At 47.9% G+C, this 14,132-nt stretch overlaps 1 protein-coding gene across 3 annotated transcripts in view; it reads right to left on the bottom strand.

The window, feature by feature from the left end:
* NEK11 (NIMA related kinase 11) overlaps positions 1-14,132 on the bottom strand; it is a 959,809-nt gene that overhangs the window by 443,772 nt on the left and 501,905 nt on the right. For all 3 annotated transcript variants that reach the window (XM_063922363.1, XM_063922362.1, XM_063922361.1), the window contains exons 7-8: positions 11,075-11,224; positions 10,897-10,975 (exon numbers count right to left, since the gene is read on the bottom strand). In XM_063922363.1, the coding sequence (XP_063778433.1) occupies positions 10,897-10,975; positions 11,075-11,224 (229 nt within the window). The remainder of the gene's footprint in view (positions 1-10,896; positions 10,976-11,074; positions 11,225-14,132) is intronic.

The following is a 14,132-nucleotide window of genomic DNA, read 5'->3' as shown; positions in this document are numbered from 1 at the left end:
TCTATCGTCCTAGTGGATGCTGGGGTTCCTGAAAGGACCATGGGGATTATACCAAAGCTCCCAAACGGGCGGGAGAGTGCGGATGACTCTGCAGCACCGAATGAGAGAACTCCAGGTCCTCCTTAGCCAGGGTATCAAATTTGTAGAATTTAGCAAACGTGTTTGCCCCTGACCAAGTAGCTGCTCGGCAAAGTTGTAAAGCCGAGACCCCTCGGGCAGCCGCCCAAGATGAGCCCACCTTCCTTGTGGAATGGGCATTTACATATTTTGGCTGTGGCAGGCCTGCCACAGAATGTGCAAGCTGAATTGTATTACACATCCAACTAGCAATAGTCTGCTTAGAAGCAAGAGCACCCAGTTTGTTGGGTGCATACAGGATAACAGCAAGTCAGTTTTCCTGACTCCAGCCGTCCTGGAACATATTTTCAGGGCCCTGACAACATCTAGCAACTTGGAGTCCTCCAAGTCCCTAGTAGGTGCAAGGCACCACAATAAGCTGGTTCAGGTGAAACACTGACACCACCTTAGGGAGAGAACTGGGGACGAGTCCGCAGCTCTGCCCTGTCCGAATGGACAAACAGATATGGGCTTTTTTGAGAAAAAACCACCAATTTGACACTCGCCTGGTCCAGGCCAGGGCCAAGAGCATGGTCACTTTTCATGTGAGATGCTTCAAATCCACAGATTTGACTGGTTTTAAACCAATGTGATTTGAGGAATCCCAGAACTACGTTGAGATCCCACAGTGCCACTGGAGGCACAAAAGGGGGTTGTATATGCAATACTCCCTTGACAAACTTCTGGACTTCAGGAACTGAAGCCAATTCTTTCTGGAAGAAAATCGACAGGGCCGAAATTTGAACCTTAATGGACCCCAATTTGAGGCCCATAGACACTCCTGTTTGCAGGAAATGCAGGAAACGACCGAGTTGAAATTTCTTTGTGGGGCCTTCCTGGCCTCACACCACGCAACATATTTTCGCCACATGTGGTGATAATGTTGTGCGGTCACCTCCTTTCTGGCTTTGACCAGGGTAGGAATGACCTCTTCCGGAATGCCTTTTTCCCTTAGGATCCGGCTTTCCACCGCCATGCCGACAAACGCAGCTGCGGTAAGTCTTGGAACAGACATGGTACTTGCTGAAGCAAGTCCCTTCTTAGCGGCAGAGGCCATAAGACCTCTGTAAGCATCTCTTGAAGTTCCGGGTACCAAGTCCTTCTTGGCCAATCCGGAGCCATGAGTATAGTTCTTACTCCTCTACGTCTTATAATTCTCAGCACCTTAGTTATGAGAAGCAGAGGAGGGAACACATACACCGACTGGTACACCCACGGTGTTACCAGAACGTCCACAGCTATTGCCTGAGGGTCTCTTGACCTGGCGCAATACCTGTCCCGTTTTTTGTTCAGACGGGACGCCATCATGTCCACCTTTGGTATTTCCCAACGGTTTACAATCATGTGGAAAAAACTTCCACTCTCCCGGGTGGAGGTCGTGCCTGCTGAGGAAGTCTGCTTCCCAGTTTCCATTCCCGGGATGAAACACTGCTGACAGTGCTATCACATGATTTTCCGCCCAGCGAAAAGTCCTTGCAGTTTTTGCCATTGCCCTCCTGCTTCTTGTGTCGCCCTGTCTGTTTACGTGGGCGACTGCCGTGATGTTTTTCCCACTGGATCAATACCGGCTGACCTTGAAGCAGAGGTCTTGCTAAGCTTAGAGCATTATAAATTTACCCTTAGCTCCAGTATATTTATGTGGAGAAAAGTCTCCAGACTTGATCACACTCCCTGGAAATTTTTTCCTTGTGTGACTGCTCCCCAGCCTCTCGGGCTAGGCTCCGTGGTCACCAGCATCCAATCCTGAATGCCGAATCTGCGGCCCTCTAGAAGATGAGCACTCTATAACCACCACAGGAGAGACACCCTTGTCCTTGGATATAGGGTTATCCGCTGATGCATCTGAAGATGCGATCCGGACCATTTGTCCAGCAGATCCCACTGAAAAGTTCTTGCGTGAAATCTGCCGAATGGAATTGCTTCGTAGGAAGCCACCATTTTTACCAGGACCCTTGTGCAATGATGCACTGTTTTTAGGAGGTTCCTGACTAGCTCGGATAACTCCCTGGCTTTCTCTTCCGGGAGAAACACCTTTTTCTGGACTGTGTCCAGAATCATCCCTAGGCACAGCAGACGTGTCGTCGGGATCAGCTGCGATTTTGGAATATTTAGAATCCACCCGTGCTGTTGTAGCAGTATCCGAGATAGTGCTACTCCGACCTCCAACTGTTCCCTGGACTATGCCCTTATCAGGAGATCGTCCAAGTAAGGGATAATTAAGACGCCTTTTCTTCGAAGAAGAATCATCATTTCGGCCATTACCTTGGTAAAGACCCGGGGTGCCGTGGACAATCCAAACGGCAGCGTCTGAAACTGATAGTGACAGTTCTGCACCACGAACCTGAGGTACCCTTAGTGAGAAGGGCAAATTTGGGACATAGAGGTAAGCATCCCTGATGTCCCGGGACACTATATAGTCCCCTTCTTCCTGGTTCGTTATCACTGCTCTGAGTGACTCCATCTTGATTTGAACCTTTGTAAGTGTTCAAAAAAATTTTTAGAATAAGTCTCACCTAGCCTTCTGGCTTCAGTACCACAATATAGTGTGGAATAATACCCCTTTTCTTGTAGTAGGAGGGGTAATTTAATTATCACCTGCTGGGAATACAGCTTGTGAATTTTTTCCCATACTGCCTCCTTTTCGGAGGGAGACCTTGGTAAAGCAGACTTCAGGAGCCTGCGAAGGGGAAACGTCTCGACATTCCAATCTGTACCCCTGGGATACTACTTGTAGGATCCAGGGGTCCTGTACGGTCTCAGCGCCATGCTGAGAACTTGTCAGAAGCGGTGGAACGCTTCTGTTCCTGGGAATGGGCTGCCTGCTGCAGTCTTCTTCCCTTTCCTCTATCCCTGGGCAGATATGATCTTATAGGGACGAAAGGACTGAGGCTGAAAAGACGGTGTCTTTTTCTGCAGAGATGTGACTTAGGGTAAAAACGGCGGATTTTCCAGCAGTTGCCGTGGCCACCAGGTCCGATGGACCGACCCCAAATAACTCCTCTTCCTTTATACGGCAATACACCTTTGTGCCGTTTGGAATCTGCATCACCTGACCACTGTCGTGTCCATAACATCTTCTGGCAGATATGGACATCGCATTTACTCTTGATGCCAGAGTGCAAATATCCCTCTGTGCATCTCGCATATATAGAAATGCATCCTTTAAATGCTCTATAGTCAATAAAATACTGTCCCTGTCAAGGGTATCAATATTTTTAGTCAGGGAATCCGACCAAGCCACCCCAGCTCTGCACATCCAGGCTGAGGCGATCGCTGGTCGCAGTATAACACCAGTATGTGTGTATATACTTTTTATGATATTTTCCAGCCTCCTGTCAGCTGGTCCTTGAGGACGGCCCTATCTATAGACGGTACCGCCACTTGTTTTGATAAGCGTGTGAGCGCCTTATCCACCCTAAGGGGTGTTTCCCAACGCGCCCTAACTTCTGGCGGGAAAGGGTATACCGCCCATAATTTTCTATCGGGGGGAACCCACGCATCATCACACACTTTATTTAATTTATCTGATTCAGGAAAAACTACGGTAGTTTTTTCACCTCCCACATAATACCCTCTTTTGTGGTACTTGTAGTATCAGAAATATGAAACACCTCCTTCATTGCCTTTAACGTGTGGCCCTAATAAGGAATACGTTTGTTTATTCACCGTCGACACTGGATTCAGTGTCCCTGTCTGTGTCTGTGTCGACCGACTAAAGTAAACGGGCGTTTTAAAACCCCTGACGGTGTTTTTGAGACGTCTGGACCGGTACTAATTGTTTGTCGGCCGTCTCATGTCGTCAACCGACCTTGCAGCGTGTTGACATTATCACGTAATTCCCTAAATAAGCCATCCATTCCGGTGTCGACTCCCTAGAGAGTGACATCACCATTACAGGCAATTGCTCCGCCTCCTCACCAACATCGTCCTCATACATGTCGACACACACGTACCGACACACAGCACACACACAGGGAATGCTCTGATAGAGGACAGGACCCACTAGCCCTTTGGAGAGACAGAGGGAGAGTTTACCAGCACACACCAAAAACGCTATAATTATATAGGGACAACCTTATATAAGTGTTTTCCCTTATAGCATCTTTTTTATATATTTCTAACGCCAAATTAGTGCCCCCCCTCTCTGTTTTAACCCTGTTTCTGTAGTGCAGTGCAGGGGAGAGCCTGGGAGCCTTCCCTCCAGCCTTTCTGTGAGGGAAAATGGCGCTGTGTGCTGAGGAGATAGGCCCCGCCCCTTTTTCGGCGGCCTCGTCTCCCGCTCTTAACGGATTCTGGCAGGGGTTAAATATCTCCATATAGCCTCCGGAGGCTATATGTGAGGTATTTTTAGCCAAAATAGGTATTCATTTGCCTCCCAGGGCGCCCCCCTCCCAGCGCCCTGCACCCTCAGTGACTGCCGTGTGAAGTGTGCTGAGAGGAAAATGGCGCACAGCTGCAGTGCTGTGCGCTACCTTTAGAAGACTGAGGAGTCTTCTGCCGCCGATTCTGGACCTCTTCTTACTTCAGCATCTGCAAGGGGGCCGGCGGCAAGGCTCCGGTGACCATCCAGGCTGTACCTGTGATCGTCCCTCTGGAGCTGATGTCCAGTAGCCAAGAAGCCAATCCATCCTGCACGCAGGTGAGTTCACTTCTTCTCCCCTAAGTCCCTCGTTGCAGTGATCCTGTTGCCAGCAGGACTCACTGTAAAATAAAAAACCTAAGCTAAACTTTTCTAAGCAGCTCTTTAGGAGAGCCACCTAGATTGCACCCTTCTCGGCCGGGCACAAAAATCTAACTGGCTTGGAGGAGGGTCATAGGGGGAGGAGCCAGTGCACACCACCTGATCGGAAAGCTTTACTTTTGTGCCCTGTCTCCTGCGGAGCCGCTATTCCCCATGGTCCTTTCAGGAACCCCAGCATCCACTAGGACGATAGAGAAATAAAGGATAATAATTATAATAGCCGCCACCTCTCCTCACTCCCAAACGGCTGCAGGCTAGTGCGTCCAACAATGCAGGACCCGGATTGCATATGTGCAGTATGGGTCTGGTGCATTCAACATGAGCCTCAGATCTGAATTAGGCCTCTGGTGCCATGCCATTTTCCCAGTGGTTCGCTGCTGTGCGTTAATCCTGTAGTTCTTCAAACCCAAAAAGTCCTAATTGTTATCTTCTACTTGTGAAATTGAAAGGCAGGATGTGGCTGAAGTGCAGGCCCTGACATGCCACATGGAGCATTATGGGGTTGCTCCAAGGTAGGTAGCTCTTAGCTTAGACATATTTTAGTAAGGAGCCATTATCATGTGGCTCCTTGCTGGTTAATATTAGACCCAGATTGGGGTAATGGAGGTGTGAGGTGGTGCCTCTGGACTGGCTGAGCTGGATGGCTTTAGTGTGGCACACCTTTACATTCTATTAACACTTTTCACTTATTAATTTTCTAACACTATTTCTCTATTTTAATTACATTTCATGTTTGTATCACCCTCTCTATAGCTTCGGCTTCCTAAATACTAATTTATTAACACTATAGTTTTTTACACTGGTATGCCACGCTGGGCTTTCTGGCTCATTCTGGTGTTTTGGGGTGCCACACCCTGCACCTAGATATAGCGCTAGGGACCCCAAATATACAGAGAGGCCTTGATGCGGCTTTGGGGCTTAACCACACATTTGTGCAAATATGTGTAACGAAGATCTCTGAATTCTATTATCATGTGGGATTTATATCTGGTTACTGTTATCATTCAGGGTGCTGGGGAAACCAATTGCTTTTTTTCTTGCTCAGAAATACCCCTTCCTTTCGAGCACCTGAATGATATCCCTAAGCTAATTGAGCATTTACCAATCTATATGTCTGTGGCTGAAGTGTGCAAGTAATGCCCCAGGTCATGGCTCATCGGAAAAGGGTCCCAAAAAACCCCAGGGTCCAGTGACCCGGAATCTAACCTGGGTAGCAACCAGGGTTGGACCCGGGAAGGACCCGGGTAAGGCTGCAGGGTAAAGGGGCAAAGGGGTAAACCAGGGTCGTCGGACCCAGATCCTGCTTGCCGTATAAAGAGAGCCAGGGGAAAACGCAGGATTTACTGGGGGGGGGGGGGTCCATATTGCACACATATGCACATTGCAGACACATACATTGATCATGCATACATAGCACAACATATTTACAGACTTTCTAGCTGTCCCCACACTCACACATACATAGTACACCAAACACACTGCTCACACACACACACATATATAGCACACTATACACACACAGTACATAGTTAACCATACATACTGCACACACACACACATATACATAGTACACTATACACACACAGTACATAGTACACCATACACACTGCCCACACACATATACATAACGCACTATGGTGATCATTCCGAGTTGTTCGCTCGCAAGCTGTTTTTAGCAGCTTTGCACACGCTAAGCCGCCGCCTACTGGGAGTGAATCTTAGCTTATCAAAATTGCGAACGAAAGATTCGCAATATTGCGAAAAGACTTCTCTGTGCAGTTTCTGAGTAGCTCGAGACTTACTCTTCCAGTGCGATCAGTTCAGTGCTTGTCGTTCCTGGTTTGACGTCACAAACACACCCAGCGTTCGCCCAGACACTCCTCCGTTTCTCCAGCCACTCCCGCGTTTTTCCCAGAAACGGTAGCGTTTTTACACACACTCCCATAAAACGGCCAGTTTCCGCCCAGAAACACCCACTTCCTGTCAATCACACTCCAATCTCCAGAACGAAGAAAAAAACCTTGTAATGCCGTGAGTAAAATACCAATCTTCATAGCAAATTTACTTGGCGCAGTCGCAGTGCGAACATTGCGCATGCGCAATAAGCGGAAAATCGCTGCGATGCGAAGAAAATTACCGAGCGAACAACTCAGAATGACCACCCATACACATACATAGTACACCATACACACTGCACACATACAGTATACATAGCACACTATACACATACATAGTACACCACACACACACACATACATACACATTGCACACACATACATAGCACACCATACACACATACACATTGCACAAACAGCACGCCACACACATAAATAGCACACCATACACATTGCACACATGCAAATATACATAGCACACTATACACATACATAGTACACCACACACATATACACACACAGCACACCGCACACATACATAACACACACACACACATAGTACACCACACATTGTATACAGCATACAACACACACATACTGTACACATTGGGCACACTCATATACACAGCACACCACACACACACACATTACATACACACACATATTGCACACACAGCACACTACACATACATTGCATACAAATGCATTGCACACCATACAATCATTCACAATGCACACACATATAAATAGCACAGCATACACACATATGCTCATCATGCACATTGCACACACACATATAGTATACCACATACACATTGCACATCTAGTAGGTATAATTTATTAAAGATCACACCCCCACAACCCCCCCTCGCGCGGCCCACCGCGAGACACACACCTGTCTCTCTTAAAGCGCCTCTGGGAAACACCAGTGACTCCAGTCCCGGCAGCAGGTCTCATGCAGTGCCCCATGGGAACTTCCTTAGAGGGGCTGTGCGCTGATGCTGCAGCTCCCTCTACATTCACCCAGCCTCTCTGTCGGTGTGGAGAGCAGACAGCTGCCGCGTTACTAACACAGCTGTCTGCGCTCCGCACCATCTCTCCCCGCACCCGAAATGGAAGTTAAAAAGAAATTGGATGAGCTGTGCAATGGATCGGCGGGCACGGGGGGGGGGGGGGATTTCCAGGTACTCGGAAACCCTCCCTGCGTGCGCATATGAGAGCCCATACCTAAAAAATGCAGTACCAGGATTTTGATGGAAAAGGAGTATAAAAGGGAAGTAACAGACTAAACAGCACGTTATAATTGTGTTGATGTGTGGTAAATTACAGTAGTAAATGCTACAGATCCTTTTTGTTTTTAACTTATATAGCTACAGTCATCTGCACTTAAAAGTGTCTGCCTGTCTGTCTATGAAATGTTTAATAACCCAGGTACAGCATTATATATTTTGTTTTAATGGTTTTTGGCATTTAATCAGAGCCAGATTAACAACATGACAGCATGATGATGATCAGCCACCTGCTGCTGTAGCTTTATGGTCGTTCATAAATCTAAGTATTAAACTTGTATTTCTATTTTCCTCACAAAATAATGCAGTTTTTCTACTTTTAGGGAGACACTAGGGCTAATCGTGTGGGCGGATGTACATGCCTATTTGGTACTGGCCATTCCCACACAGCACCGGTCACAGCTCTTCGGCTTCTCATAAAAGGCCTAGATCATTTTCATCTTCAGTCCTATGTGGCACCAATCCGAGCCCTGCATTTATAGCTGTGTATATACTGTAGTAAGCTATATTAACTTTACAAAATCAGAGGAGTCCTCTCTGAGCCAAGAAACAGATGAAGGCATTCTACTATTGTGTTAGTGTGAGCTCGTTCCACACTTATCTATCTGTAACTCTCCATTTGGTTTGTTCATCTGACATTGCCAATGACACCTAATAATCTAGATTACTGTACCAATTGTCAGCATCTGTAAGTGGGAATGCTCTAGTAAGGTAAGAGGTGTTGTTTTACTGGAAATGGGTGAGATCCCAGAGTAGCAAGTAATCTACATTGTAGACGCGCACGCAGCCCATTCACTTTGAATGGGAGCATCTGTGTACGCTCGGCGGCGGGCCGAGGCACAGGCGCGCCTAGGCACGCTGCTCGCCCCCACCTGCGATGCAGCCACACTCATCCATCTGTAGAAATGCTCTAGTTCACATTACAGTATGTCACATTGTAGGGCTGCCAGTACCCATTATGCCACACAGTACCCAATCCACATTAACACATAGTGTTCCAGCAAGGGCGTTTTAACTAGTGATGAGCGGATTCGGTTTTACTCGGTTTTACTCGGTTCTCAAAACCGAATCTTATTGGCTCACTGATGTCACGTGTTTTGGATAGCCAATAAGATTCGGTTTTGAGAACCGAGTAAAACCGAGTAAAACCGAATCCGCTCATCACTAGTTTTAACAGAGGAGGGGGTCACTGTGCAGACTCCAGGTGGGCCCTTTCCTCTGCATGGTGCAGTAGTCTCCGGCATTGTGCCGGAGTCTACTGCGCATGCGCAGGTCTCTGAAAACATGGCACCTGTCTTGTTCCTGGAGACCAATTCCACTACTGTGCATGCGCGTGGCCATTTTGGAAGAGATTTTGCCCCTGCTGCAGTGCCTGATGCGGGACCCTGGAAAGGTAAGTAGTAAAATATGGGTGCAATGTGTGCGATGTGGGCTCCCCTGCACAGATTGCACCCATTATAGAAACACCAAAGTGTCCTAGATTATATTATGCCACATTACAGTGCCCCCTGTTCATACTGTGCCACATTACAGTGCACATGCTCTTATTATGTAACATTATAGTACATTACAAATTACAATGAGCAGATCCAATTATGACACCTTACAGTGCCCTCCAGTTCAAATTATGCCACCCTATAGTCAGGCCCGGCGACAGGGGGGGTCAAAGGGGACACCCGTCCCGGGCCCCGTCATTGTGAGGGGCCCCAAGGTCCAGGCAGTGTAAATAATTATATATTGCTCCCGGCATCGCGGCAGCCGCTGGCCGCCCGCTGTATGGTTGCGTTTTTTTTTTAAATTCAGCACACGCACCCCTTCAGCCCTCCGGAGTTCTGTGTTCACTCTTCAGTGCCCCCAGCCCCCCCCCCCCCCCCCCCCCAGGTCACCTGTCATCCGTTCAGCCAGTCCCCGGCCGTGCCGTGTGCTGTGCAGTGTGCTGACGTTGCACCGCGCACCAGTCACACAGCAGGAAGCTCGTCCGGACCGCCCCTCCAGTGTCTCACCGCACGTGGCCTCCCTGTCTCTGCTGTGTGAGTGAGGAGCCGGACGGAGCGCCAAGCAGGAGCGGCCCGGGACACAGTACTGCAGCGGGACTTGGGGAGGCGAGCCTGGTCAATGAGCGCCGCGGAGCCGGCGGCTGTGTCACTGTCAGTGTCAGTGTGTTGCTGCTGCAGCCTGCTGGTAAGGCTTTTATAACTTCATGCATCATGTATAGAGCTTTAGGATTGGTTTGGGGCGGAATGCAGGCGGGTACATTCTGCACATTATGCATGCATCTGCATTCTACACATATGGATGCATCTGCATGCATGCATGTGCATGTCAGATGAGAGCAGAATGTCTGTGCTGTGGAAGTGGACGTAGATAGGATCCCGGCGGCCGGAATCCTGGCTGTCAGCATACCGACGCCGGGATCCCGGCTGCCAGAATGCCGGCAGGCGGCCCAGGCATATCGGTGTCGGCATGCTGGGGGCAAGGGGGGTTGGGCCGGGGGGGGGGGGGGGGCCCACAGAGATGTCAGTGTACCGGGCCCCAAGATTTCTGTTGCCGGCCCTGCCTATAGTGCCCAGATACCATTATAACATCCACTACACACACCTCTCACTGAAAGTGTAATGCAAGAAAGTGTAGGCTGGGCAATGGATCAGATCCAATTTCTTAGCAGGCAAATCTGGGAAATTGGCATGCAACATTATAATCTGGGTCCAGGCACCCCTAAGCCTTTGGGCCCCATATCAATGGCACCCCTTGCACCCACTCCCGTGCACTTTACTAAAATGTCATACTGAATAACACCACATACTCTATATATCTCAGTGAACTGTAATCAATATTTGTAGGTTTTTTCTTGTACCTGTAGTTGCTCTGTTATATAAGGAGCCTGTAGTATTTCCCCAGCTCCAGGGCGAAGTGAAGGATCTTTGCCCAGCATCCTGAATATATATATATATAAAATGTAGTATTATAAATTTGTGAAAGTAGAATTAATAGGAGCAAAGCCTATCATATATAAATAATAAGCCATACAATACCTGATCATTAGTAAATTAAGGTCAATAGAGTAGCGATCAGGTAAAGATGGTGTTGGACCTTCCACAATTTTTAGAACAACCGCTAAAAAACTATGGCCAGTAAATGCGTGTTCCAAGCAGCACATTTCATGAAGAATGCAACCAACAGACCTATAGTAGAAAAATAGATTTGGTTAGACAAAGTTGAACACACATAAGATTTTCAGGACTTGTATAGATGTAGAAGACAAATAAAGCATCCCTTTGACAGAAATACAATTCTCAGTAAAACCAATGAAATTTCAAAGCATCAATAAATTTATTAACAAACAAACAAACAAACACTTCAATAAATGTATTAAAAAACAAACACATATAACAAGAAAGGCTAGCTACCATCAATGGAACTTGGGCACAACAGCACAAACACAATATGTATGACAACACCAGTAGATAACTTACATAAACCAACATTCTGGAAATAAGTTGAGAAACCAGTTTCACGCTCCCATTTATTATGACAGTCATGCAAATTATGTTAGTAATAGAGTCCTTGAGATAATGCAGCATAGCCCAGCTGGATAACTGGAATGCCAGTAGAAGGGTACAGTATATCAAAAGTCATATAATGAGCTGCTAAGAGCCACCTTCATTCTACAGCCAAGTGTTGGAACGTGCCATCACCTGCCACTATAATCACAACATACAGAATATTTAGTGTATAGAGACTGGCAATTCCTCTTATATACTGTAGCTGCTGCTGAGGAAAATACATTTCACTCCATTAGACAAGAGGTAAGTTCCCCTTGATCAGGGCCAGATTAATAATGCGGAGGATGGAGCTCCAGCTCCAGGCTCCACATAAAAACAGGCCCACTATCATGGCAGCATAATGATGGCCAGCTGCTTATCTAGCCACACAGCCATAAATCATAAGTATTAGAATTGTATGTCCAGATTTCTCTAACGTCCTAGTGGATGCTGGGGACTCCGTAAGGACCATGGGGATTAGAGGCTCCGCAGGAGACTGGGCACAATTATAAAGAAAGCTTTAGACTACTGGTGTGCACTGGCTCCTCCCACTATGACCCTCCTCCAGACTTCAGTTAGATTCTTGTGCCCGGCTGAGCTGGATGCACACTAGGGGCTCTCCTGATCTCCTAGAAAGAAAGTATATTTAGGTTTTTTATTTTACAGTGAGATCTGCTGGCAACAGACTCACTGCAGCGAGGGACTAAGGGGAGAAGAAGCGAACCTACCTAACAGGTGGTAGTTTGGGCTTCTTAGGCTACTGGACACCATTAGCTCCAGAGGGATCGACCGCAGGACCCGACCTTGGTGTTCGTTCCCGGAGCCGCGCCGCCATCCCCCTTACAGAGCCAGAAGCAACGAAGAGGTCCGGAAAATCGGCGGCAGAAGACTTCGGTCTTCACCAAGGTAGCGCACAGCACTGCAGCTGTGCGCCATTGCTCCTCATGTACACCTCACACTCCGGTCACTGATGGGTGCAGGGAGCTGGGGGGGGGGGGGGGGGGGGGCTTGGGGGCAATATATGACACCTTGGCTGGCAAATCTACATCATATATAGTCCTAGAGGCTATATAGATGTAAAATTAAATTACCCCTGCCAGTATTCCAGAAAAAGCGGGAGAAAGTCCGCCGAAAAAGGGGCGGGGCTATCTCCCTCAGCACACTGGCGCCATTTTTCCCTCACAGTTCCGCTGGAAGGAAGCTCCCTGGCTCTCCCCTGCAGTCTGAACACTACAGAAGGGTAAAAAAGAGAGGGGGGGCACTAAATTTAGGCGCAGTATAGATATATATATTTGATATATAAAAAAGCAGCTATAAGGGAAAACACTCATTTAAGTGGGATCCCTGTGTTATATAGCGCTCTGGTGTGTGCTGGCATACTCTCTCTCTGTCTCCCCAAAGGGCTTTGTGGGGTCCTGTCCTCTGTCAGAGCATTCCCAGTGTGTTTGCGGTGTGTCGGTACGGCTGTGTCGACATGTTTGATGAGGAGGCTTATGTGGAGGCGGAGCAAATGCCTGTAAACGTGATGTCACCACCTGCGGGGTCGACACCTGAGTGGATGGTGCTGTGGAAGGAATTACGCAACAGTGTCGACTCCTTGCATAAAAGGTTTGACGACATACCTAATGTGGGACAGCCGGCTTCTCAGCCTGTGCCTGCCCAGGCGTCTCAAAAGTCATCAGGGGCTCTAAAACGCTCGCTACCTCAGATGACAGACACAGATGTCGACACGGATACTGACTCCAGTGTCGACGACGATGAGACTAATGTAACTTCCAGTAGGGCCACACGTTACATGATTGAGGCAATGAAAAATGTGTTGCACATTTCTGATGTTACCCCCGGTACCACAAAAAAGGGTATTATGTTTGGAGAGAAAAAACTACCAGTAGCTTTTCCTCCATCTGAAGAGTTAAATGAAGTGTGTGAAGAAGCGTGGGCTTTCCCTGATAAAAAGCTGGTAATTTCTAAGAGGTTACTGATGGCGTACCCTTTCCCGCCAGAGGATAGGTCACGCTGGGAAACATCCCCTAGGGTGGATAAAGCGCTCACACGCTTGTCAAAGAAGGTGGCACTACCATCTCCGGATACGGCCGCCCTGAAGGAATCTGCTGATAGAAAGCAGGAGGCTATCCTGAAATCTATATATACACACACAGGTGTTATACTGAGACCAGCTATTGCGTCAGCCTGGATGTGCAGTGCTGCTGCTGCGTGGTCAGATTCCCTGTCAGAAAATATAGATACCCTAGACAGGGACACTATATTGCTAAACGTAGAGCATATAAAAGACGCACTTTTATACATGAGGGATGCACAGAGGGATATTTGCCGGCTGGCATCCAAAATTAGTGCAATGTCCATTTCTGCCAGGAGAGGGTTATGGACTCGGCAGTGGACAGGAGATGCAGATTCCAAACGACACATGGAAGTTCTGCCTTATAAGGGTGAGGAGTTGTTCGGGGATGGTCTCTCGGACCTCGTTTCCACAGCAACAGCTGGGAAGTCTACATTTTTACCCCATGTTCCCTCACAACCAAAGAAAGCA

The sequence above is a fragment of the Pseudophryne corroboree genome, chromosome 5 (assembly GCF_028390025.1).
Source record: "Pseudophryne corroboree isolate aPseCor3 chromosome 5, aPseCor3.hap2, whole genome shotgun sequence".
Classification (NCBI taxonomy): Eukaryota; Metazoa; Chordata; class Amphibia; order Anura; family Myobatrachidae; genus Pseudophryne; species Pseudophryne corroboree.
Note: the sequence above shows the minus strand (reverse complement) of the source record. Positions and strands in the feature narration are given on the sequence as shown.